At 38.4% G+C, this 27,111-nt stretch overlaps 1 protein-coding gene across 1 annotated transcript in view; it reads left to right on the top strand.

Annotated features, from left to right (window-relative positions):
- Nucleotides 1-27,111, top strand: part of INTS4 (integrator complex subunit 4) — a 137,266-nt gene that overhangs the window by 35,065 nt on the left and 75,090 nt on the right. Inside the window, exons 5-8 of the mRNA XM_006882886.1 lie at nt 11,353-11,538; nt 13,996-14,046; nt 16,926-17,014; nt 20,892-21,012. Coding sequence (XP_006882948.1) covers nt 11,353-11,538; nt 13,996-14,046; nt 16,926-17,014; nt 20,892-21,012 — 447 coding nt within the window. The remainder of the gene's footprint in view (nt 1-11,352; nt 11,539-13,995; nt 14,047-16,925; nt 17,015-20,891; nt 21,013-27,111) is intronic.

Raw genomic sequence — 27,111 nt, 5'->3', positions numbered from 1 at the left:
AAAAATTATAAGTTTTTTAGAATTTATTTAAGATTATTCTTGTTATTAAGTGCCATTGAGCAAACTCATAGCAACCCTATAATCAACCCTTCATCATTCTTCTTATCCCAGACACACTTGAGCCCATTGCCAAAGTCCTTGTATGAATCCATCTCACCGAGTCTTCCTCTCCTCCGCCAACCCTCTACCTTGATAAGCATGATGTCCCTCTCCAAGGAATAACTTGTCCTAACAACATGCCCAAAGTAAGTGAGATGAAGCTTTTGTCATCTTTGTCTCCAAGGAGCAATCTGGTTACACATTCTCCAAGACATACCTGTTTATTCTTTTGACAGAACATGGGATATTCAGTACCCTTCTTCAACACCATAGTTCAAAGGTATTAAGTCTTCTGTTACCTATATTCAGTGTTCACTTCAAACATTCATTTGAATGTTTTCTTTAGCGAAGTATTTTTTTCATGCCCTCTGCCCATTTTGTAATTGGGTTGTCTGTCTTTTTGAGTTGTTGGAGTTTTCTATATATTTCAGAAATGAGCTCCTTGTCATTGACAAATATTTTATCCTTGGGTTTTTTCCCCCCTTTGATGATCTTTATATTGTTATTGTATGCCATCGAGTCAGAACCAATTTATAGCTGACCCTCCAGTGGGTTTTCAGAAGCAGTAAATCTCATGGAAAGGGATTGCAGAGCAGTTAGTGGATGCAGACTCTTTGGATTTGCAGCATAGCTTCTTACCACTAGGTCACCAGGACTCCCCATATTTGTAGGTTAATTTTTATATATGATGTGTGGTATGGAACTTGTTTCAACATTGTGCAAAAATATCCAGTTTTGCAGCAGCATTCTTAAAGAAACTCTCTTTCCCCTACCCCTGCTTACAACTGGAGGAGGACTTGATAGCATCTCAGCAGCAGCAGCACTTAACATAATTTGTTCTTGATTCATCCATGTTAATGTAGTGTTTTACTAATTCTTTAGTGCTCCTTAGTATTATGTAGTACTCTATTGTGTATATGTACTGTAGTGTCTTTACCCATCCCACCATCCTGGACAACTAATAGGAGGAATAGGTGTACATGGTTTTGTTAACTAAAGGATATGATTTTTTTTTAAGATGATATGTACATTCTAAAATTATTAATGATTGTATGGATCTGTGAATACTGGAAATTTTACACTTCTACTGGATGACTATCTTTAGAAAATAAGGTACACCTGATCCAAGCTGTGGTCTTTTAAGTTAGTTGCTATGCATCTAAAGGGTGGACAACGACTATGGATGCTAGAAGAATCATCAGTGCCTTTTAGTTTTGGTGTTGGAGAAGAGCAACAAATGGCCCAGTGATTGCCAAAAGAATAAACAAATGTGTCTTGGAGAAAGTATGATTGGAATGCTCCTTGGAAGTAAGGATGGTAAAGCTTCATCTAATGTACTTTGGGCATATTATTCAGAGTGGCCAGTCCTTGGAGAAGGATATCATGTTTGGAAAGGTGGAGAATTGATACAGATGAGGAAGACCCTCAACAAGATGTATTGATGTGATGATCTTAACAATGGACTCAACTATATTGGAGATGGTGAGGTTGGCACAAGATAGGGCAAACTTCAGACAGTTCTTCATAGGACCTTGCTAGCTGCAGTTGACTTGTTGACACCTAACAACAAGAACAACTGGATGTCAGAAGAATCAGTGCCCTTGAGTTGTGGTGTTGGAGAAGAGTATTCTAGAACATATTATTTGCACCTTCAGACAAAGGGAATGTTAAGGTATTCTGGAAATCAACAGAACAGAAAACAATATTTTTGTTTTATTTAAATTTATTGTTAATTTCAGTAAAAATTTACAGAGACTTTGGATTTGCATTCATTGTTACACTTTTCTCCCCTCCCAGCCCTCCCCCCTAGTACACTACCCTCTTGGAAAAGTAAAACAAAAACTCTTCCATTGTTTTACAAACCCTCCCCCAGGTCCACTCCACCATGTAGCCTTCACTCTAGACTACTGTCATGACAAAAGTACGTAATTACATATTCCTTTTAAACAGTTTTTTCCCTCATCTATTTCAATGCAGTATACATTATTTATCCCATCTTTCTGAGTCTCCCCTCAACCCTGATGTCAGTCCTGTTTTATAACAGTGGCATCATGCAGTATTTGTCCTTTTGTGATTGAGATACTTCACTCAGCACAATGTCCTCCAGAGTCACCCATTTTGAATAATATTGGATGAATTCCTTGTTTTTCAATGCAGCATAGTATTCCATTGTGTGAATATACCACAGCTTCTCTATCCATTCTTTTGTTGATGGGCACTTAGGTTTTTTCCAACTCCTTGCTATTGTGAACAAAGCCGCAATAAACATGGGTGTGCAGAAAAACATTTTTTTCCTTTAACCTTCAGAGAAAGTGGCCCTGCTGGCACATTAATTTCAGACTTCTAGCTTCAGAGTTTAAGGAAAGAATATATTTCTGTTGTTTTGAGCCACCTAGCTTGTGTTAATTTGTTTCAGGAGTTGTAACAAATAAATAAAACTGCAATTTATTAAGTACTAAGTGTCTGAAAAGGTTTCAGCAGACTAGAACACAGGTCTTTCAGTGATTCTTAATAAACAATCAGTTTATGATACTTACTGTGGAAAAATCTCAGGGAGTGCCAGGGAATGCAACAAGCATGAAAAATGTGTCAGAAAGAGCAAATGCAATGCAGAAAGTAGGTATTTACAGCTTTTACTTCCTTAGATAATTGTTTGAGACTTCAGAAGTTTGTTCCTTGTACTTGATGGCATAGTGCTTGATTTCTGCATTGCCGTATCGTTTGTATCCAGAGGTCAGGTGGCAGCGGCATAGTCTATAGGGAGTTGCACTGCTAACCCAAAGATGACCCCTCTCTGACAGTTCTGATCTATCTGTGACCCCTAGGAACAGAGGTAGGCAGTGTCCTCCCTTGTAAGTTAAAACCTTCAAAAACCTACTAGAGGGTCAGCTAGCTCTGAGTTGGTTCCAACTCAATGACAGTGAGGTTTTTTATTGTTTTTTTTCTGTTCCTTTCTTTAGCAAAAAATATCATTAGCTCTTGAAGGCAGCCAATAGACTACATTTTTGATATCCACAAAATACTACCTAAACAATATGATATGTTGTTAAATGAGAGTATCTGTTGCTTTTTATTTTTTTAATTATTTTATTATTTTTTGTGTATGTACCGTCAAATTGGGTCTGACTGGACAGGAGGAGATTGCCCCTCATTCTCCAGCAGAGCATCTGGTGGATTCGAACTGCGTGCCTCTGGGATTGCAGTGCAGCTTCTTGGCATGAGGCCACCAGAGCTCCAAAATGAGAATATCTCTTAAGAGTCATTTGCATATAAAGTATCTGTACTTAAAAAGAATATGTATTTTTAAGTACCATGCACTAGCAGGTTCACAACAATCCATATTTACACTGAATAAGTCAGTAAGGTATTTTTGTCATATTTAATTTCATTTTAAGCCTCCTTTGATGTAATTAGCCATTGTTAACCCAGCCCATAGCAGTAGTTTTTAACTAGTTGGTTAATTTATTTTTGACCAAGAATATTCTTATTAATGAAAATGTGATTTGCATAATTATTTCATGAATATAAAAATGATGGCATGGTAGAGTGTATAGCTCCAAAACAGTATCAACTGCAGAAAAGATACTCAGCACCTATTAATGATGATGGCAACGAAGCAAGAAGTGACCTATAGGTGAAGGACTTCATTAAATTGACCTGAGGTACAATTTAGAGTTAGACGTTCTTTGGGCTAAGCTTCAGTGTGCACTAATAGACCATTTATGCCTCATTACTGCTTGGTTACCTTAATAGTAGCTAGAAACTTGTAATTTATTATTTGAAAAGAAAATATTCGTAGCAATGCTAGCAAATTTTCAATGGCTGGTGGTTTAGTAAACAGTTTAATTAGAAGAACTGATGGTGGACACAGAATATTTTAACAAAGAAATGCTGCCCTGGATGCAATCACCAAATTGAGTCAGGAAATCTGGAGGACAATCACCTGGCCAAATGACTAGAAGAGATCCATATTTATTCCCATTCCAAAGAAAGGTGATCTGATACAGTGTGTAAATTATCGAACAATATCATTACTATCATGTGCAAGCAAGATTCTACTGAAAATCATCCAAAAACTACTGAAGCTGATTATCACCAGAGAACTGCCAGATGGGCAGGCTGAGTATAGAAGAGGCCATGCATGGTACTAGGGATATTATAGCTAATGTTAGATGGATCTTGGCTGAAGGCAGAGAGTACCGGAGGAATGTCTATCCTATCTGTATTTCATTGACTATGCAAAGACATTTGACTGTGTGGATCACAACAAACTGTGGCTAACTCTGAGAAGAATGGGAATCCCAGAACACTTGATTGTACTTATGTGAAACCTATACTTGGACCAAGAGGCAGTCGTCAGAACAGAGCAAAGAAACACTGCATGGTTCAAAATTGGGAAGGATGTACGCCAGGGATGTGTCCTATTTCTTTGCCTTTTCATTCTATATACAGGACAGATCATCCGGGAGGCTGGGTTCTATGAGAAGGAATGTGGCATCAGGATTGGAGGAAGGCTCATCAACAATCTGTGTTATGCAGATGACACAACCCTGCTTGCTAAAACTGAGGAGGACCTGAAGCATTTGCTGCAGAAGGTCAAGGACTTCAGCCTTAAATATGTAGAAACTCAACATCAAGAAAACAAAGATTCTCACCACTGGGCTGATTGGTAGCATCATGCTGGAGAGTGAAGAGATTGAGACTGTTAAAAACTTTAGTATGAAAACAACTATGAGATATCATCTCACACCAGTCACAATAGCAAAATTTAACAGAACAGCAAGCAACAAATGCTGGTGAGGTTGTGGAGAAACTGGAACCCTTACTCACTGTTGGTAGAAGTATAAAATAGTGTAAAATGGTGCAGCCACTGTGGAAGGCGGTATGGTGCTTTATCAAAAAGTTGCAATTAGAGATACCATTTGACCCAGCAATTCCACTACTGGGAATATACCCCAAAGAGACCATAACTGCCACCCAAGCACATATATGCACTCCCATGTTTATCGTAGCTTTGTCCACAATAGCAAGGAGTTGTAAACAGCCTAAGTGCCCATCAACAAACGAATGGATAGAGAAACTGTGGTATATTCACGCAATAGAATACTACGCTGCATTGAAAAACAAGGAAATCTTGCAATACTATTCAAAACGGGTGACCCTAGAGGACATTATGCTGAGTGAAATATCTCAGTCACAAAAGGACAAATACTGCATGGTTCCACTGTTGTAAAACAGGACTGACATCGGGGTTGGGGGGAGACTCAGAAAGATGGGATAAATAATGTATACTGCATTGAAGCAGATGGGGGAGAAAACTGTTTAAAAGGGATATGTGATTAGCTGTTTTTGTCATGACAGGAGTCCTAGCTATTTTTGTCATGACAGGAGTCCAGAGTGAAGGCTGCATAGTGGAGTGGACCTGGGGGGAGGGTTTGTAAAACAATGAAATAATTTTTCTTTTACTTTTCCAAGAGGGGAGAATTGCGGGGGAGGGTTGGCAGGGGAGAAAAGTGCATCAATGAATGAATGGAAATTGAAAGTCTCTGTAAATTTTCATTAAAATTAATAGTAAATTTTACCCCCCCCAAATAAAAAGCCTTACTGTGCTTAGCTCTAAAATCAACACTCTTGGTACCAGCAGCCAAGAAATCAAAAGACAAATTACATTGGGGAAGTCTGCTGTCAGGAACCTGTCCTAAGTATGGAAGAGCAACGATGTCACTCTGCAGACTAAGGTGCACCTGATCCAGGCCATAGTCTTCACAATTACTTGCTATGCATCAGAAAGCTGGACAATGAATAACAATGATAGATTTGATGCCTTTGAGCTATGGTGCTGGATAAGAGTATTGAATACACCATGGACTGCTAGGAGAACAAACAGGTTAGTCCTAAAGAGGGTGAAACCAGGCTGCACCTTGGAGACAAGGATTCTTAGGCTTAGTCTGACATACTCTGAGCATGTTGCAAGGAGGAACCAGTCTTTGGAGAGGTTCATCCTACTTGGGAGGAAGTGGAGGGCCAGCACAAGAGGAGACGACCTTCAGTGAGATGAACTGATTCAGTGACTGGGGTAAGAGGGATAGGTGTGTCAGAGACAATAAGTTTGTCACAGGATAGACAAGGTTTAAGAGCTGTTGTACATACTGTTGCTATGAGTTACAGGCAATTTGATGGCACATAACAACAACATACTAAATATAAATAGTTCATTAAAAATATGCTCTATTAACTGTGATAGTTATTGATCTGCTTCATAGCTAAAAGTTTCTGATATTGAAATAATTGTATTGTCTTGTTTTTCGAACACACAAGATTTTATTTGATCTATTATGAAATAAAATAAATAGCTTGGCATTTAATATTCAAATGACTTCGAATCACCTTGACAACTGAGTTAATTGGCAGCATCATGATAGATGGTGAAGAGATTGAGATTGTTCATAGCTTCAGATTGTTTGGCTCCACATTCAACACTCTTGGTACCAGCAGCCAGGAAAATAAAAGACTAATTGCATTGGGAAAGTCTGCTGTCAGAGACCTCTCCAAAGTACTGAAGAGCAACAATGTCAGTCTGGAGACTAAAGTGCACCTGATCCAGGCCATTGTCTTTCCAGTTACTTGCTATGCATCAGAAAGCTGGGCAATGACTAGGGATGATAGAAGGAGAAGTGATGTCTTTGAGCTGTGGTGCTAGAGAAGAGTGTTGAATACATATCATGGACTGTTAGGAGAACAAACAAGTCTATCCTAGAGAGAGTGAGACCAGGCTGCTCCTTAGAGGCAAGGATTCTGAAGCTTTGTCTGACATACTTTGGACATGATGGAAGGCAGGACCAGTCCTTGGAGAGGGACGTCATGCTTGGGAGGGTGGAGGGATCACGGGATGGATTGATTGAGTGACTGGGGTAATGGGGATAGGTGTATCAGGGACAGTGAGACTGGTACAGGATAGAGCAGGGTTTAGGGCACTTGTACAAAGGGTCGCTTTGAGTCACAGGTAATGGCATGTAACAACAGTAATAATGTTGGTTTAATTTTTTTTTTTTGTGGAGCATTGCTAGTTCAGGCTTTAGCTAAGATAAAGTAGATGGTATGTAATATGAGAACATGCTAATATATGCTACAGCTAAAGCCAAAGAGGAGGAAATGGAAAATTTTTGCCAAATCTTGCTGTCTGAAATTGACCAAACATGCAGTTCTGACACATTAATGATAATTGGTGCCTGGATTGCTAAAGTTGGAAACAATGAAAAAGGAATGGTAGTTGTTAAGTAGAGTTCTGATGACAGAAATAAGGGTGAAAATAGAATGATCCAATTTTTTATGTTCAATGATTTATTCATTTCCCCAGCTCTGATAAATAGACACCTTTAATGATACATTGTTCTTCACACAGAGGACTACAGAAACTTTAAGCTTCAATGCAGGAGTATACAATGTTCAACAAAAACCAGTCAGCCAGAGTTCTAGCATAAACTGGCTTCTTTTCACAACTACTTTGTAAACATTGAACCCCTTCTTCTGTCTTTCCTCCCTCCACAATAAGCCGAAAGCCTAGCTTTGTGAACAAAATTGAAAACAAAACCCCATCAATTCAATTCCTAGTTGGTGATGGAAGGATGTGCGGTGCCCTTTACTCTGCTGCTTTGCTCTTCTACCTTTCACTCTTTTTGACCCTCTTCTTAAGACCATCCATGTTAGCTCTGAGTAAGTTGGAGTAAGCCATCTGAAATGTACTTCTTTGGAGCTTACCACAGTGCTGATCTTTCTTTTCCCATCAGTCGCTCTTAGCAGGCACTTGTCAGAAGGCTTGAAGTTGCCCACTGTACCTTTTCTTGAAATGGGTTTAGTGTGATCGTCATACTTCTTCATGCTGCCCAGCAACTGGCACTTCTGGAAGAGCCTGGTCAGCTCTGTCAGAAGTGCTCGCTCTCCAGCAGCACCAGGCCTGCATGGGTGGCTCGACTTTGCAAATACCTTTCCTTAAAAACATAAATGGCAACTTTGCACATGGACCTCACCTGATGGACTGCATAGAAATCAGATTGATTGCATCTATGGAAGGAATTGTTGGAGAAGTTTAACATCAGCAGTCAGAACAAAGCCAGATGCTGACTGTGGAAAAGACCAAGAATTACATATGTGCAAGTTCAAACTGAGGCTGAAGAAAATGAAAACAAGCCCATAAGAACATAAATATCATCTTGAGTGTATTTCACCCGAATTTAAAATCATCTTAAGAATAGGTTTGCAGCATTGAACACCAGTGATCGAAGACCAGATGAGTTGTGGAAATGACATCAAGGATATCATCCATAAGTAGAACAACAGTCATTACAAACACAAAAAGTCATTACAAAGACAGAGAAGAAAGAAAAAACCAAAACATATGTCAGAATGGCTCAGAAATTCGCACTAAAGCTGTGAGAAACCAAAACAAAGGGAAAAGATGGCAAAGTAAAAGTGCTGTTCTGAACAGAAGATTTCAAAGGGCAGTTCAAGAAGATAAAGGTATTATAATGGAAAACATTATTATGGAGTGTGCAGAGAGCTGGAATTGGAGATTAAGAAGGGAAGAAGTGGCTCAGGGTTTCTAAATCTGAGAGCACTGAAAACAATGTTAAAGGATGCTATGCGACTCAATGGCACATAACCACAACATGTACAATGTGTTCAGTTATCAAGGAAGCATCAAAAGAAGATTGAGAGAATACACAGAGCCACTGTCCTAAGAAGAATTGGCTGACACTGAAAATGTTCAGGAAGTAGCATATGAATAAGAGCTAATTGTAATGAAAGAAAAAGTTGAAATTGAAGCTACACTGAAGGCACTGGCAAAAATATAGCCCCAGGAATCTATGGGACACTGATTGACATGTTTCATCTAACAGATACAACCCTGGATGTACTCGCTGGTCTGTGGCAGGAGATTTGGAAGACAGCGCTCTTGTTGACTGACTGGAAGAGATCCATATTTGTTCTCATTCCCAATAAAGGTGATCCAATTAATATGGAAACTATCAAACAATATAATTAATATCCCATGTAAGCAAAATACTGCTGAAGATCATTCAAAAACGGCTAGAACAATATATGGATAGGAACTGACAAAAATTCAAGTAGGATTTCAAAGAGGCCATGGCACCAGGGATATTATTGCTGATGTCAGCTGGATCCTGAGTGAAAGCAAATACGAGAAGAATGTATATATGTGCTTTATTGACTACGCAAAGGCATTTGACTGTCTGGAACTCTGTGGATCATAATAGTTATGGCTAAAATTGAGAAAAATGGGAACCCCAGAATGCTTAATTGTGCTCATACCAAACCTATACCTAGATCAAGAGGCTGTTGTCTGAACAGAGCAAAGGAACACTACATGATTTAAAATGAAGAAAGGTGTGTGTCAGGGTTGTATCCTCTCTCCATATCTATTCAATCTATATGCTAAGCAAATTACTTGAGAAGCTGGACTCTATGAAGAAGAATGTGGCAGTAGAATTGGAGGAAGACTCATCACTAACTTGTGACATGCAGATGACATAATCTTGCTGAAAGAAGCCTTGAAGCACTTGTTGCAGAAGATAAATAATAGAGCCTTTAATATGGATTGCATCTCAATGTTAGTAAGATAAAAATTCTTAACACAGGACCCGTAGACAACATGTTGATAGATGGTGAAAAGTTTGAAGTTGTCAATGATTTGTTGGTACAAACAGTCAAGAAATCAGAAGATGGGAAAGTCTGCAGTCAGGGAGTCTCCAGATTATTTGGGAGCAATGATGTCAGTCTGAGGTGGTTCTGATTCAGGTCATGGTCTTTTCAGTCACGTGCTGTGCATATAGCTGGTCAATGAATAAAGATGACAGAAGAATTGATGTCTTTGAGTTGTGCTGTTAGAGAAGAGTACTGACTGTCCCATGGGGTGCTAAAAGAACAATCAAATATGTCTTGGAGGAAGTTCAGCCAGAGTGCTCCCTGGAGGCAGAGATGATAAAACTTCACCTCACATACTTTGGGCATGTTGCTAAAAGAGGCCATTCCTTGAAGAGAGACATTATGCTTGGAAATGCAAAGGGGAGGAAGACCTTCTATCAGATGGAATGACACAGTGACTGCTATGTTGTCTCAAATGTGTCAGGGAGTGTGAGGACGGCGTAGGATAGGAAAGGGTTCAGATCTGCTGTTTATAGGGTTGCTGTGGGTCATAGTCTACTCGACAGCATGTAACAACAACAACAACAACACGTAATATTATCAGAACTGAAATATCGATCTGATTACAGTGTGTGCTCATTCTACAAAGCTATTGTGCTTCTAAAGCAGTATTTTATCATATAAAAGGTTTCATGCAAATATTTTTGTTTTTGGTTTTGGAGTTTTTGTTTGTTGTTTTTTTTTAAAGTTTTACTCACATTGTAGCATGCATCAGTTTTCCATAATGCTGCACCATATTACGTTCTCATCAACAGTGTATAAAGGTTCCTGTTTTCTACATCCTCATAATACAAATATGGTTAATACTCTAGGATGTGAACTGAAAGCTTAGAGGTTTGAGTCCACCTTGAGGCACATGATGAAGCTCTGTTGCTATAGTGTATTTCATGTAGCACTGCTGATTGAAAGGTCAGCAGTTCAAATCCACCATCTGCCTCTGTTGGAGAAAGATGGATGGTCTCTTCCCATAAAGATGTACTACCTCAAAACCTGGTAAAGGGTTGCCATGTATTAGAATGAACTCAGTGGCAGTGAGTTTGGTTTTTGGTTAGAGGCCCCTGTGAAGAAATGTCTAGTGACCTCCTTCAAAGAAAGCAGCCATCCTACTCACATAAGCATGAATTCATGATGCCTTGAACTGATTCGAGAGCAACTGGCAGTGGGTGTAAAGTTTTTCTTATTGTGAATTTTATTTACATTTCCTTAATGTAGACTGAAGTTGAACATCTTTTCTTGTGCTTGTTGAATATATATATCTTCTTTAGAGAAATGTCTATTCAAGCCCTTTGCCCATTTTTAAATTTAATTATTTGCTTTTTTGATGTTAAAGGTTTCCCCCCATATATACATATTTTGGATATTAAATCTATGCAATTACATAGTTTTTAAATACTTCTCTCATAGATTGTCTTTTCACATTCCTAGTAATGTTTTTGCTGCACAAAAAACTTTCACTTTTACTAGGTCCAATTCATCTTTTTACAAAAGATATTTAGTTAATCTTGTTCATTTGCTCTTTTCTTTTTATAGCATCTGACGGATACTTCCCATGGTGTAAGAAATAAGTGCCTTCAATTACTTGGCAATCTTGGTTCTTTGGAGAAGAATATCACAAAGGATACAGAAGTCTTAGCTACCAGAGATGTCCAGAAGATTATAGGGGATTACTTTAGTGACCAGGACCCACGTGTCAGAACAGCAGCTATAAAAGCGATGGTAAAAATTACTCTAGAAACTAAGTAAGGACAGTTCTATTTTTGCTTGTAAGTTTGTTGTTACTGCTGCCTTGGCTGCATTCTCACTACCTCTAACACATACCTGGACACTTTCAGGAAGATGATCCTGGTGATGTCACAGGACTCAAAGTACACATTTTTGCATATCAACTGTACTTTTCTTTGGGCCTCTCTGGTGACTTTCAGCTATATTTCTGAAATAGGCAAAACACAACTAATGCCTCTTGTAATACAATACCAAGTCACATCCATCCTCCAGGTCCTACCCCCCAGTAGGGAGGGATATAATTTGATATTAGATAACAGTAAGTATATGTTCCTGTTTTGTTATCATAGGTGTGTCTTCCATGTTTCAAGAATTTAGGTGAAAGGTGTCAGAGGTGCTTTCTCTTCTACCCTGCAGTTTCTAACTGTTTTGGGGTGTTTTTTAAAAATTTGGATATTTTTAAAATTTCGTTACCCCCCATTTCCTTCATTGACATTATGTTTCATACAATCATTCCCATACCTTGTGTTTAATAATATTAATCACCTTGGTACCTATAAAACAATATATGTTTTTTTTCTGACTAAGGAACTGGTTGAATGATTGGCTTAGGACTCAATTGTTGCAAATAAGCTACAAAAGTAGGAAAGAGGGTTATCATTCTTGAAAATTTGTTAGAAATCAGTTTACTCCTTAATATAGAATGATGATTTTGTGTTTTGAAGAGAAATAAGAGCATATTTTGATTTAAAGAGAAATTAGATGAACTCTGGTGGTTTCGGGGTAAGGAGTTGCACTCCTAATTCAAAGGCATAAGATCATATACATTCACTATGCCACAGGAGAAAAATAGTCAGTCTCTTCCTATGTGACTTCCTGCCTTTGATTTGGTTCTGACTTGATGGTACACAATAACAACAACAGAATTGTGTAGAGTGTTATATGAACACTGGAAGTCCTGTTACTGGTTTCCTATCTTTTGGGACTCCAATTATAACAGAAAATACTATCCCTAGAAGTAAAGGGTTCTTTACAACTTAGAGAAAATACATATCCACCCAACTGAATCTTTCAACTATAATACAAATAATACAAATAGAAGTATTTGTATTATTCCTGGGAAAGGTTAAAAAGTAGCTGGAAAAGAAGAGTTATGATGGGCATGGTCCAATGGTGATTAATCTTATAAAACAATGCATGAGAATGATTATATGAAACAGTGTGAATGAAGAATAATGTGAAACACAATGTATGTGAACTTAGGTTTTTTTTGTTTTGTTTTTTTAATATTTTTTAAATTTTTATTTTATTAGTGTGTGTGTGTGTGTGTGTGTGTACCATCAAATTGGATCTGACTGGTACAGGAGGAGATGGCCCCTCCTTCTCCGGCAGAGCATCTGGTGGATTCGAACCGGATGTCTCTGGGATTGCAGTACAGCTTCTTGCCACTAGGCCACCAGAGCTCCCCTTGTATGTGAACTTTGTAAGCAAACAAATTTTTTTAAAAAGTAGCTGGTATGTTTATCCCATTCATATTTTCTTTTTTCTGAATTTTAGGACCACAAGTTGTAAGTTACCTACTTGTTCAATAAGAGAAATGCAGTCAGCTAGAACCATTTGCTTTGGATGATGATGATGTGTGCAGAATATGAGTTCCTATTATGTAAAATCTCTTAGAGTTGTCCATTGAAACAGCTAGAATTACTTTAACTAAATAACTTGTTTTGGAATTAGACACAGGAGAGGAAATATACAAAAGCAGAGGTCTCAGAATTACTGAATAAAAAATGTTTAAAATGCAAATTATTTTATATTTTCTGGTAACATAAAGCAATAAATTTTGTTATTGTTTAAAATTAAACAATAATAATATTATTATTAATCACCATTGGACTGTGCCTACCATTGCCTGATTTTTTTCATTGTCCCTGTTGGGTCTTTCCCATATCCGTTACCCCCTCCCTCCACCCACCACATTGTGTTTGGAGAGTTTTTGTTTACCATTTCTTCTGTGGCCTATTTAGTGTTATTTTGTATATATCTTTTTTTTTACTGTTGAGACACTTCATGTGTTAGGTTTATTAAGTGAGCACTCCTGTTGAAAATGTTAGACCAGTATTTTTCATTTATATAGTTGTGATTTCGGAATTATATTAGTCTATAACTGTAGTGGAGGGAGCTCCGGTGGCCTAGTGGCAAGAAGCTGTGCTGTCATCCGGAAAGCACACAGTTTAAGCCACCAGCTGCTCAGTGGGAGAAGGATGGGCAGTCTCCCTCTGTGTGATTAACTGCCTCTGAATAATCCCCAGAGGTTCAGCTGTGGGTCAGTTCCAACTCCACGGTGCACAACAACAGTCTAACTGTAGTGGAAATACCTGAGATTGTGAGAGGAGTCAACAGAAATATTGATCATTTTCCCTTAAGTAATGAAACTGTATCTTTATTATCTAGTTGCAGCTCCATGAAAGAGGACTGAAATTACACCAAACAATTTATAATCAGGTACTTTAAATGACACTGTCTGGGGGAAGGGGAGATACTGTGGAGGTGGGAGGGTAGCATGCTGGTTGTCAACATTAGAAACATAAAGACTTCAGCTAGCTAAAAGTGATGGCCTTAATTAGAATGACTGTGATAGCATGTAGATTTTTAAATCTAATACATACTTTTTCAAGAAGAGAAGGGGGATGTATAATATAATAGCACTAGCATATGTGCAAAGAACTTTAAAAGAGTTTAGATAGTTCACTATGAACATAGAAATCCATGAAGAAATGTGTTCACAATAAGGAAAAGGATAGTCTTACTGATTTCTGTTTTGGCTGAACCATGTTTGAAGTTATTTCTGGGCAGTACACCTTGACAACATAGTTGTGACTGTAGAAAGTGATCATGGGCCATATGAAAACATATCTTATAAATATTGCAATATTCTTAATGGAAAGGACACAATGAAGTTGTCGCTGCCTGCCATAAAACCCTACAAATTTGAAGAATGATTGAATTAATCTAATGATAGGGAATCGAAACATTTCTCAGATGCCAGATTTTGTTAATTTACCAGAAGTGATTTTTGTCTTTCCTGGGAGGATGATACTTAACCAAGCCCTTGTGACTGTAAAATAGAATTTATTCTTTTTCAAAGTGAATTCAGTATAGAATATTAAAGTTGTTTGGGCATCATCTTCTTTCCCTGTGGGAAAACTGTTTGGGAACCCAAATAATTAAAGGAACCTGGAAAGCAAGAAAGTAAACAGAGGAAGGAGAGTTAATTGGTTGATTCAAATCAGTTATCTCAGTAATTCAGGCATGCAGTGATGAGGCTGGCAGAGGAGTGAAGATGGGATGATGGGGGCTGGGGAGTGTTTGAGATATAAGGCAGAATTTGGCACCGTAATGATTTTACTTTTTTGGTTATGCTTAACTTGAATGCTCGGTGAATCATTCCTGAAGAGAGATCCAAGCAGTTCTTGGTAGTTGTGAAGATCTAGGACTCAGGAGGACTGATTAAAGCTTGAGGTAGATATTTGTACTCTTCAAGGCCTTGGGCATGAAGTTATCTAGGAAGAGTGAAGGGATCACATCAGGGCCTTGGAGAGTGTCTGGTATGAAATAGGTGGGAAGAACTCCCATCTCTAGAAAAGGAGCCCTCGAATGGAATTTAGGGATAGCAGGTTATAGCAGAAGTAAAAGTGTACCCTGGAAGAGGAAAGAGCCTGTTCGCAAAGTCAAGAGTATCAAATATGGCTATAGGTTAATTAGGATAGGACTGAAATTTACCCATTGGTTTTACCAACAAAAGGGAACATTTAATCCTCTTCTAGAGACCAATTTTCATGGAGCAGTTGATGTGAAAGCCAGTTGAAATGTGGCAGTTTAGTAGTAATTATACACTGTACTTTAAATATATGGCTATGATAAGAAACAGAAGAAGGTAAATAGAAGGAAGTACTGTACTGAAGATAGTTGCTGAGGATGCCTAAATGCAGAAGAGAGAGCCAGCTATTTCGGCCTATTTTACTAACCACAATCCAGATTCTTGTTTTCTCAGTATCTGAAGAAAACGTACAAGGATTAGGGACAGGAAAGAAAACTTTTTCCTCAGATAGTGAGAAAACAAAGTGTGAGAAAATGCAGATAGGAATGAATTTACAGTTTTTAGAGTTGATGCTCAAGAATCTGGATTTTTTAGATAAGCAGTTGGCCACGTGGCTGGATGCTGAGGTAATGGGATAGTTGTCTTAAGGGGAAAGTTAGGAGAAGCTGTCTTGAGAAATGAGAGTAGAAACTGAGCAGAGTGTAAAAGATTTTAGAGTTGGGCCAGTAATGTTCTCGGTCATGAACCAATCTTTCATGGAATTTGGTCTTCTTTGGCAGTATTCCTTTATGAGTAGAGAGAGTTTGGGTTTGTAGATCAGACATAGCCGAAAACCTGGTTGGTGAAGGAAGGAGTTATATCACCTTCTGGCAGTGCTGTAAGAGGATTGAAGTAAAGGAAAAATAAGAAACAAAGAGTAGTTCATATGGAGAAAAGGTGTGAGATTAAAGCAGTGGTTCCTAACTGGGGCAGTTTTGCTCTCCATGGGACTTTTGGAGGTATACTTGGTTTACAAGGCATGAGGAAGGGAATATTACTGTCATATAGTGAGTAGAGCCAAGGGTGTTGCTACAGTGTACAAGACATTTCATCACAACAGAGTCCTTCTTTGCACACACACAATATCTGACAAAATGTAAATTATGCCAAGCTTATGAAACTCTGGCTAAAAAAGACTTAATGACTATGATAGTTTAAGTCATGCAAAACCTTGGGCTTTATGATCAGAGTGGAATATAGGATTTTAAAGTTTTGTAAATGGAGCAGTTCTTCTGGGAGTTACTGTAGTCTAGCTTGACTGTGGATTGAGGAAGGAGATTTCCTTTCAGATCAAAGTAAAAACAGTAATGTGATCTGTTTTGGTAGCTTAGATTTAAATTTTGTAGTTATATTTAGCATGCTTGAGTGTTCAGATGGACTTTAAGTGAGAAGTGTGTTCTTTAGTCTTACAGGCAGAGGGACAGCGTCTTTAGTATTAGAACCTGAGAGAGCAGGTTTTCCTCGGCCTGGTGCCATTTAAATGGTTTCTGTGCTATCAGTCTGTGGAGAGCTCTGAGACCTAGGAGGTGGGGAAAGGGTTTGGCAGCCTGTACTGTCAGAACACAGCCAGAGCAGCTGTCAGTGCCAAGAATTCTTATGTTGGACAAAGGTTCAACAACTTAAAACCACCCACTAGTATTTTGATTGGCGTTCTAATCCAGCCACCTATCCTTATTTTTAAAATAGTTTAAATAACACTTAGGAGGGCACAGGACTAACAGTCTTTTGGAATTCTTGTTTGCAGGCTTGTAAATTGCTCTCAGATGATTACGAACAAGTGCGCAGTGCTGCGGTCCAGCTTATCTGGGTTGTCAGTCAGCTCTACCCCGAAAGGTTAGTGTGGGTGTAAGCCAGCTATTGTTCATTGCTAAGCCATTCTCCTCCCACTGTGCAAAGAGCCCACCTCCAGAAAATTAATGTTGGTTAGATTTCTGGAAGGCAGCATGGAATGGGGACAGTGCATAGACTCTGAATATTAGAATGCCTGATTCTCCTCATTTTTCAGCTCTGCTTTCACCTTCCTGTGTACCTTGGAAAAGATAACCTCTCTTGATTCCAAGGTCTTCATCTGTAAATGAAGAGATTAGACTAGCATTCTTAAATACTTTTGCACATGCTTTTCATTTACTCTTTGAAATTGTTTGGAACCTTATTTGGTAAATACAGATGCCTGACAGATACCAGTGAGTTTTGGAAGAATTAACTTTTAGGCTTTTATGTAATAATTCTTTTGTAGTATTTTCCTAGTTTAAGAGTTTTTCTTACATCAATTAAATAATTTGATTCTTACAGTGATTCTGTTAGGTGAGTCAAATATTATTTATTCTTTTTAGAGCAATATTCCCAAGAGGTTAGCTGACTGAACCCACAGGTTTATAGTTGATGAATGCTTCGTTTTCAAACCCAAGTCCATTGATCTTTTTCTCATACCATTAAAATGCCATGTGAAATGTGAAAACTGGAATGACTTAGTAAATGTGTAGAACTAGACACCATTTTATGATGTATCAGTTTATATCAAGGAGATCTAACGGCCTAGTAAATAGGGAGGTGCATTGCCAACACAAAGGTTCAAATCCACCAACTGAATTTTGGGAGAAAGACAGGCAGTCTTTTCCTGTGTGGTTTACAGCCTCTAAAAACCCTCAGGAGAGTCAGCTAAGTTAGTTCTAATTCAACAGCAGTGTATGGTGGTTGTTGTTGTGAGGTGCCATTCAGTCAAGTACAACTCATAGCACCCCTGTGGACAGCACATCTGAACCCTATCCTATCCTGTGCCATCCCCATCTTCTCTGATGCACTTGAGCCCATTGCATCAGTCACTGTGTCAGTCCATCTGGTTAAGAATCTTCTTCTCTTGTTGATCCTCCACCTTTCCAAGCATGATGTCTCTTTCCAAGGAATAGCCTTTTCTAACAATATGCCCAGAGTACATGAGGTAAGTCTTTGTCATCTTTGCCTCCAAGGAGCACTCCAGAAGCACTTTCTCCAAGACATACTTGTTTATTCTTTTCATAGTGCATGGGATATTCAGTATTATTCTCCAACATCACACCTCAAAGGCATCAATTCTTCTTCTGTCATTCTTATTCACTGTCTAGCTCTCAGTTTCATAAGAACTCATTGAAAAAGACCATGACCTGAATCACGTGTGCCTTAGTCCTCAAACTAACATTGTTGCTCTTCAGTAATATAGAGAGGTCCCTGACTGCAGATTTTCCCAGTGCAGTGTGTCTTCTGGTCTCCTGACTGCTGATAGCAAATGTGTTGATTGTGTATCCAAGTAAGATAAATACGTTTATAACTTTAGTCTTTTCTCCATTTTGCCTATCAGTCTAGTAGTTAGAATTTTTGTTTTCTTGATTGTTGTAAACCATATTGAACTTCTGATCTTTTGCAACAAGTGCTTGAAGTCCTCCTCACTTTACGAAGGCAAGGTTGTGTCATCTGCATATTGCAGGTTGTTAATGCATCTTCTGATTTGATGCCACATTCTTCTTCATAGAATCCAGCTTCTCAAATGATTTGCTCAGTGTACAGATCGAATATGTATGGAGAGAGGATACAATCCCAACACACTTTTCCTGATTTTAAACTAGGTCCTGTTCCCTTGCGTTGTTCGGACAACAGCCTCTTGATCTAGGTATAAGTTTCATGTGAGCATAATTAAGGGTTAGCTCATTGTTAGCTGTAATTTGTTATGATCCACACAGTCAAATGCCTTTGCATAGTCAGTAAAGCATAAATAGACATTCTTCTGTTTTTCTTTACTTTCAGCCAGGATCCATGTGTTATCAACAATGATATGCCTGATACCACGATCTCTTCTAAATCCTGCTTGAACTCCTCGCAGTCCCTTATCTATGTGCTGTTGTAGCCATTTTTGAATGATTGTCAGCAGTATTTTGTTTGCATATGATATTAATGATATCATTTAATAATTTCCACAGTCTGTTGGATCACCTTTCTTGGGAATAGGAACAGATATTGACCTCTTCCAATCCATTAGCCAGACATGCAATTTATAGCCTTGGGAAACCCACTGTAGGGTTAGCTATGAACCATTTCCAACTTGACAGCAGTGAGTTTTAAGTATATTAAAGGAGAGCTTGAGGCTTGACAGTTGTGACATGTTCATGTACGATGTTGGCCAAGACACTAACCCTTTGTTAAGTATTATTTTCCTCCAAGTGTTAATATAGTAATTATCCAACCAGTGGATGTCTATACAGAAATAGATATTCTTCTGGTATTCTCTGCTTTCAGCCCAGATCTGTTTTGTATTAACAGTAATATCCCTGGTGTGATTGCCTCTTCTAAACCCAGCCTGAATTTCTGGTACTTCTCTGTCAATGTATTGTTCTAGCTATTTTTAGATGATCTTCAGCAATATTTTGCTTGTGTGCAATAGTAATGATATTGTTTGATAATTTCCACATTCTGTCTGGTCACTTTTCTTGAGATTGAGGACAAATACCTCTCCAACTCAGTTGTCCAAGCAGCTGTCTTCCAAATTTTCAGGCACATTCTGTTGAGCACATCCAGGGCTGCAGCTATCAGTTGGTATCCTATCAATTCCTGGAACCTTATTTTTGCAAATACCTTCAGTACAGTTTGAAATTCTTCCTTCAATACTACTGATTCTCTTTTTGTGTTTTTAAATATAATTTTTTATACTTGTTTACTTACAAAATATCATATATCTCAAGTATTTCAGTGTCGGCCAATTCTTTTTGGTACAGTGACTGTATATTCCCGCCGTTATCGGTTTAAAATTTTATTTTTATTTTTATTGTATTATTTTTATGTGTACCGTCAAATCAGATCTCACTGGTACAGGAGGAGATTGCACCCTCCTTCTCCAGCAGAGCATCTGGTGGATTTGAACCACGTACCTCCTGGGATTGCAGTGCAGTGTCTTGCCACTAGGCCACCGGAGCTTCCTCCGCCATTATCTTTTAATGTTTCTTGATCATTCAAAATTTCATCTATAGCATTTCTAAATATTACAGCTCATGACTTGAATTTGTTTTTTCAATTCCTTCAGCTTGAAAAATACAGAGTTCTTCCCTTTTTATTCTCCGACTCCAGCTTTCTGCACATTCCTTTACAATACTTGGTCTTCTTGAGCTGCCCTTTGAAATCTTCTGTTGGACTCTTTTACTTTAGGATCTCTTTCCTTTGTTTTGGCTTCTTGAAGCTCTAACTTTGTAATCACCTTTTGTGCTCTTCCTGGTTGATGTCATCCCAACAACTCATCTGGTCTTTTATCATTGGTATTTGATTCCTCAAACCTGTTGGTAAGGATGATTTTAAAATTCAGATGAGATAGATTCAGGGTCATATTTTGATCTTTGTGGATTTGTAGATATGCTTCTTATGAGTCAGTTCTGAGTTTTACTGTTATGATAGCAATACAGTTATAGGAAAGAACAAATTTAAATATATAAAATGCTATGTGATAGCTAGTTTTTATGTCATTATGTATACTGAAGTGGGTTAAACACTTGTTCAAGATACCAGGAATTTGCATTACAGCTACAAGAGTGGGTTCATATTCCCAGAATGATTTCTTTATTCTCTCACATATTTCATCATTTGAACTATTTAGTTATAATTTCCATGTGTACCAATCTTTGAATATTCTGTTTATTGAAGTTGCAGCCTGAGGTTTGTTTTGTAATATGTGGTTTCTTTTCTTTTAATTTAGCATTGTCCCAATTCCTTCTTCTAATGAAGAAATTCGCTTAGTTGATGATGCATTTGGAAAGATTTGTCACATGGTCAGTGATGGCTCCTGGGTAGTTCGAGTTCAAGCTGCAAAACTATTGGTAAGTTTTAGTTTCTTTAATGAACACATTCCCTTTTGACTTTACCTTAAGAAACCATAGCCTCAAGCCAGTTTAGCAGTGGCTGGCAAAAGGATACCAGAAAAGATCCAAAATTTTAAAATGTAAGTGAGTTAGAATGGTAGCTAAAATGCTAACCAGAATGGGGAAAAATTAAAGATTGAGCCCCTGATAGAAATATTATCTCCCTCTTAGAAAATAAGGGCAGCAGCACATTTCTTTTATATAGATATACACCCCCCCTTTTATTGGTTTGCATAAAATCATTCATGTAAAAACAAAAATTATTCATGCACATTGTGTTTTATACAATTAATGATATAAAATATACATTTACAAATTAATTGTATCATTAATGATTTATTTTCATTAATTACCATTCATCTGTGCTTATTCTCACTCTGTCTTTTCAAGTTCCCATTGGATCTTTGTTATCCTGTCACCTCCCTCTACCCACTAATCTCTGCTATTCTGGTAAATCTCCTCTGTTCTCCTGTGTCTGTCCCTTCTTCTCCCCCTCCCTTTTGAACATTTTCACCTATCTTGCTTAGTTATCCTCTTGTTTCTACAACTGGTCTTTTGCAGTATTTGTCTTTATGGGACTGAGTTACTTCACTCAGTGTAACAGTAGCATATTTCATAGCAACTAAATCATTTAACTGACTGACTGGAAAACAGCTCTAGCTTTACCCAGCCCAAAGATGGCTCCCACCACACTGGTTTGAATGTGAGTCACTTTCCACAGTCTGGCAGTAATCCAGCAGTACTCATGAAACTCCTACGATGGTTATTGCTATGTCTTTCCCAAATTCTTCATCTGAGGACCTTGACCTGTCATTTTCCCTCTTCTGCTCAGTGTTCTGGATCACCTAAATTTTATAAATTCAAGTCTGTTCCGGTTGCTTTGTCAGCTCTGACTGAATCAGTTCAAATTGGTTTGAAGCTGAGTTAGAAAATACAGATAGGAATAAGTTTAACCCACTTTTGAAAAACTCAGAATTTCTTAAAATAGAAAGAAATCATTCACTTCCTTACAGAGATGTAATCTTTTGGAACTTTTAAAACTTTAAATCCTTTAGGATTTTAAAACTAATCCTATTTAACCTTGTTCTTTAAGATAAGAGACAGCAACTAAAAGGAAGGAAAGATCATAATAAAAATTATTGTGGTCTCATAATAGTGAGCTTGGGCGGCTTGGTGGTTAAGAACAGCACTGCAATCCTGAAGGCCCATGGTCATTTAATAAGGGAGCCCATTTACTAAGCATCTGTTATGTCATAAATCCTTTGCTGCCATTTTATGCCATCAGATTAGAACCAATTCATAGTAGCTCTCCAGCCGTGCCTGTCTTTTCTTCCCTCCTCCCCTATAGCTAGTGGTTTTGAACCGCTTACCTTTGGGAGAAAGGATGAAAGTCCCGCAACTCTCGAGGACTTTCGTTCGTAGGGTTGCTATGAGTCTCCTACAACTCGACGGCACTTAACAAACAACCACCACCTTTGGGATTGTAGCACAGCTTCTTACCACTAGGCCATTAAAACTCTCTTAACTCTTTTGCCGGGAAGACCTTTACGTATATTTTGAGACTTTGAACTAGTTAGTTCTTATCAGCCCCTACCAAGAATTTACATTTCCATTCTCTGATTTCAGATCTAGGGGAGCTCTGGTAGCTTTAAGTCTTTAAGAGATCGTACTGCTATCCCAACAGTTATGGGTCTCCAGTGTTTTGAATTTACAAATGTCTTTTGGAGAAAAAAATGGCAGTCTCTTCCCTTGTGATTTTTAGCCTTGAAAATCTGATGGAGGGTCAGCTATAAGTTGGTTCAGATTTGATGGTGATATTCAAATCTATATGTATATAATTATTTAGAATCTACATTTTAGCAAATCCTAAAGATTAGCAAATCCTTAGAGATTTCTGGGTTTTTCTTAGGTCTATATGTTGTTGTTACGTGTCTTTGAATGGACTGTGACTCATAGCAACACAATGTACAATAGCTCTGAATCCTGCTCTATCCTGAGCCACTCTAATTGTCTCTGACACCCCTACTGCTGTTACCCCAGCTACTGAAGCAGTCCATCACATTCTGGGTCTTCCTCTCCTGCATTATCCTTCAACCTTTCCAAGCATGATGTCCTTCTTCAAAGACTGGTCTCTCCTGACAACATGCCCAAAGTATGTAAGATGGAGTCTCAAAATCCTTGCCTTCAAGGAGCAGCTTGGTTTCACCCTCTCTAGGACAGACCTCTTATTTTCTTGGCAGTCCATGGTATGTTCAATATTATTCTCCACCACCACACTCAAAAGCATAAATTCTTCTTCTGTCATCCTTGGTAATTGTCTAGCTCTCTGATGCATAGCAAGTAATTACAAAGACCATGGCCTGAATCAAGCACACCTTAGTCTCTTGACTGACATCCTTGCTCTTCAGCACCCTGACAGCAGATTTTCCTAATGTAATTTGTCTTTTGAATTTCTGATTGCTGGTACCAAGACTGTTGATTGTGGAACTGAGCAAGCTGCAATTTTTAACAATCTCAATCTCTTTTCTATCTCTTATGATGTTGTTGTTGTTGTTATGTGCCGTCGAGTCGTTTCCGACTCATAGCCCTATGCACAACAGCCCTAAACCCTGCTCTATCCTGCGCCAACCGCACTGCCTCTGACACACCCATCCCGATTACCCCAGTCACTGAATCAATCCATCTCATGGGGGTCTATGATGTAGGAATCTTAAAATGTAGATTCAGATTCAGGATTATCTGCAGTAGAATGCAGTCTCAACAAGATTTCTAACAGGAATGAACCAAAATAAGCCTTGCATACATTATCTCATTTATTCTGTACTGTGACTTTGCAAGATAGATGCTCTTATCCATTGGAAGAAACTGGAGAAAACAGGCTTAGAGGATTTAATTATCCAGTTTACTCAGAATGTTGTAGAGCTTCTGTTCACTTCCTAATCTCTTTTAGTCTAGTACTTTCCTACTGTTTGCCTTTAAGGATTCATAGCCACTTATTTTAAAAAAGAAATTTAACTTTTGCAGAATAGGTCTCTTGTGTACTAGAAAGAGGTTTAGCCTATTCTCAGCTTCAGTTTCTGGCTGTGCTACCTTGGACCTGTATATAATAGTTCTCTTGTTTATTTTGTGGGCTTTTCATGATGCTTAAATGAAAAAATGTCTATGATAATATTTTTTAAATTATGAACAGTTACGAGTGGGGGTTGGTCCAGAGAGTTTAAATCTAGAAGAATTCTCCTGTTTAGTCAGTTCTAACTCAGAGCAGTTCTCTACTGGGCTTTGAAAGCTGTAAATGTTTATGGGAGGAAAATGCCCATCTTTTTGTGTTGGATTATCTGGCAGATTTAAACTGCTGATCTCTCTTCTTTTAGCAGCATGATGGATTATATGCTTAGTCACCAGGCTTAGAAACTTATTTAAGTACATAATAAATATCTATTAAAAACTACCGGTGTCACTGCAAGAAAACCTTGAGATTCTTTTCTAACTATTTACCTTTGAGAGCTCCTGGGATTCTAATTGTGGGGGGGTAATTTCCTAAACACTGTGACTCTGCACTATATCCAGTGACAGTACTACTTAGGGATGACAGCAGAAACCTGTGTGGAGCCTTCTGGAATAAGTATTATATAGATCACTCATGTAGAACAGATTATCCGGGAGGCTGGGCTCTGTGAGGAGAAATGTGAGGTCAAGATTGGTGGAAGATCTATCAACAATCTGCATTGTGCAGATGACACAACCCTGCTTGCTGAAACTGAGAAGGACCTGAAGCGCTTGCTGCAGAGGGTCAAGGACTGCAGCCTCCAATATGGATTGAGGCTCAATGTCAAGAAGACAATGATTCTCACCACTGGGCCAATTGGCAGCATCAAGGATGGATGGTGAAGAGATTGAGATTGTACACAGCTTTAGTTTGCTTGGCTCTGTAGTCAACAGTCTTGGCACCAGCAGCCAGGAAATTAAAAGGCGCATTGCCATGGGAAAGTCTGCTGTTAGGGACCTCTCCAAAGTACGGAAGAGCAGTGGTGTCTCTCTGGAGACTAAGGTACGTCTGATAGAGGCCATGGTCTTTGCTGTCACTTGTTATGCATCAGAGAGTTGGGCAATGACTAAGGAGGATACATTCAATACTATTCTCCAGCACCACAGCTCAAAGGCATCAATTCTCCTTATATCCTCCTTAGTCATTTCACCAAACGCCGAGTATAGTCCTTGTCATTAAGAGTTGATAGTCTGCAAAACAACTATGAGATATCATCTCACCCCAGCAAGAATAGGAAAATTCAACAGAGCAGCAAACAATAAATGCTGATGAGGTTGTGGGGAAACTGGAACCCTTATTCACTGTTGGTGAGAGTGTAAAATGGTGCAACCACTGTGGAAGGCGGTATGGTGCTTTCTCAAAACGCTGCAAATAGAAATACCATTTGATCCAGCAATTCCACTACTGGGGATATACCCCAAAGAGACCATAACTGCCACCCAGGCAGATATATGCACACCCATGTTTATCTTGGCTTTGTTTACAATAGCAAAGGGTTGGTAACAACCCAAGTGCATATCAGCAAACGAATGGTTAGAGAAGCTATGGTATATTCACACAATGGAATACTACACTGCATTGAAATACAAGGAACTCATGAAATATTATTCAAAATGGGTGACCCTGGAGGACATTATCCTGAGTGAAAGATCTCAGTTACAAAAATAGAAATACCGCATAGTGCCACTGTTATAATATAGGACTGACATGAGGGTTGGGGGGAAACTAAGAAAAGAAGGAATAAATAATGCACATGGCATTAAAACAGATATGGGAGATAACTATATAAAAGGAATATATGATTAGATATTGTTATGACAAGAGTGCAGAATAAGAGCTGAATAGTAAGGTGGTCTGTTTTGGGGTAGGGGGACTGTATAACAATGAAAGAACTTAATTTCCCAAAGAAAACAGCAAACGGGGCGGGGGGAGCGGGCATAGGGAGGAAAATGTGCAACAATGAATGAATGCAAATCCAAGTTCTTGATAAATTTACAATAACATCTCAATTTAAAAAAGAGCTAATAGTCTGGTAGATTGAGATAGACATTTTTAATACCTTGTACTATTAGGAAAATCACATTTAATTCAGCCACAGAAGACTTCTAGGGAATGTGATTTCTGAATTGAGTTGTGAAGGAAGATTAATAGTTAGATAGGAAGAGAAGTAAGAAAGGAGGAAACAGGAGCAGACATACAGAGGAACACAATGTCATACATACTAATATCAAATTGAACTAACAGCATACTAAACTACAAGCAGCTTAGTGCTTGAAAAGGTAATGCTTAAGGGGGAGAGTGGTTTGACAAGATGGTGAGGAAACCAGAAACTAGGTTTTAGAAGATTTTAAATGAAATGAGAAAGCTTTAGATTTAAGGTCATCTTGACAAAAAAGGATGAATTATTTCCATTTTTCTTGAAAACTAGCAAGGTGAAAGACTCTGGATGAGCCAGATTGACTGACATAGTAACTGGGGGGATGGGGGTTGGTGTGCTGGAGTCACTGAGATTGGCTGAGGACAGGGCAGGGTTCAAAGCTTTTGTGCATGTGGTTGCCATGAGTTGCGAGTGACTCCATGGCATATAACAACAAGAAGCAAAATGAAAAAAACTTTCAGTTATGAGTAGTATCGGAAAAATTCAAAACTATGTAGAAATGATTGATTTTCAGTTGTCACTAACCGACCCTACTAGAAAAAAGCAACTGCTTTCAGAGTAAGCAGGCCTGTGGGGCCATGGGCACTGCTTTTACATGAAACATAGTAATTGTTATTTTGTCTAAAATATGGTTCTTAATTTAATCATTTCTTCTTGAGTTGCCCAGTTTCCCTGTTCAGTGAGGATTACATCTTATTTATTAGATTTCACAAGTCTTAGACCTTATGGTAACATTTTCAGAATGTTAGATTGTAGATTTTGTGCCCCTGAGCCACCCAGACTGAATTTCCCAGGGTAGATGCGCATATCCTCGTTGGTGGCAGTTTACTTCTGGTACTGATACATCTTCTGG

Source organism: Elephantulus edwardii, unplaced genomic scaffold, assembly GCF_000299155.1.
Source record: "Elephantulus edwardii isolate Elephantulus edwardi_28Jun2011 unplaced genomic scaffold, EleEdw1.0 scaffold00025, whole genome shotgun sequence".
NCBI lineage: Eukaryota > Metazoa > Chordata > Mammalia > Macroscelidea > Macroscelididae > Elephantulus > Elephantulus edwardii.
This window is presented reverse-complemented; position numbering and strand designations above follow the sequence as displayed.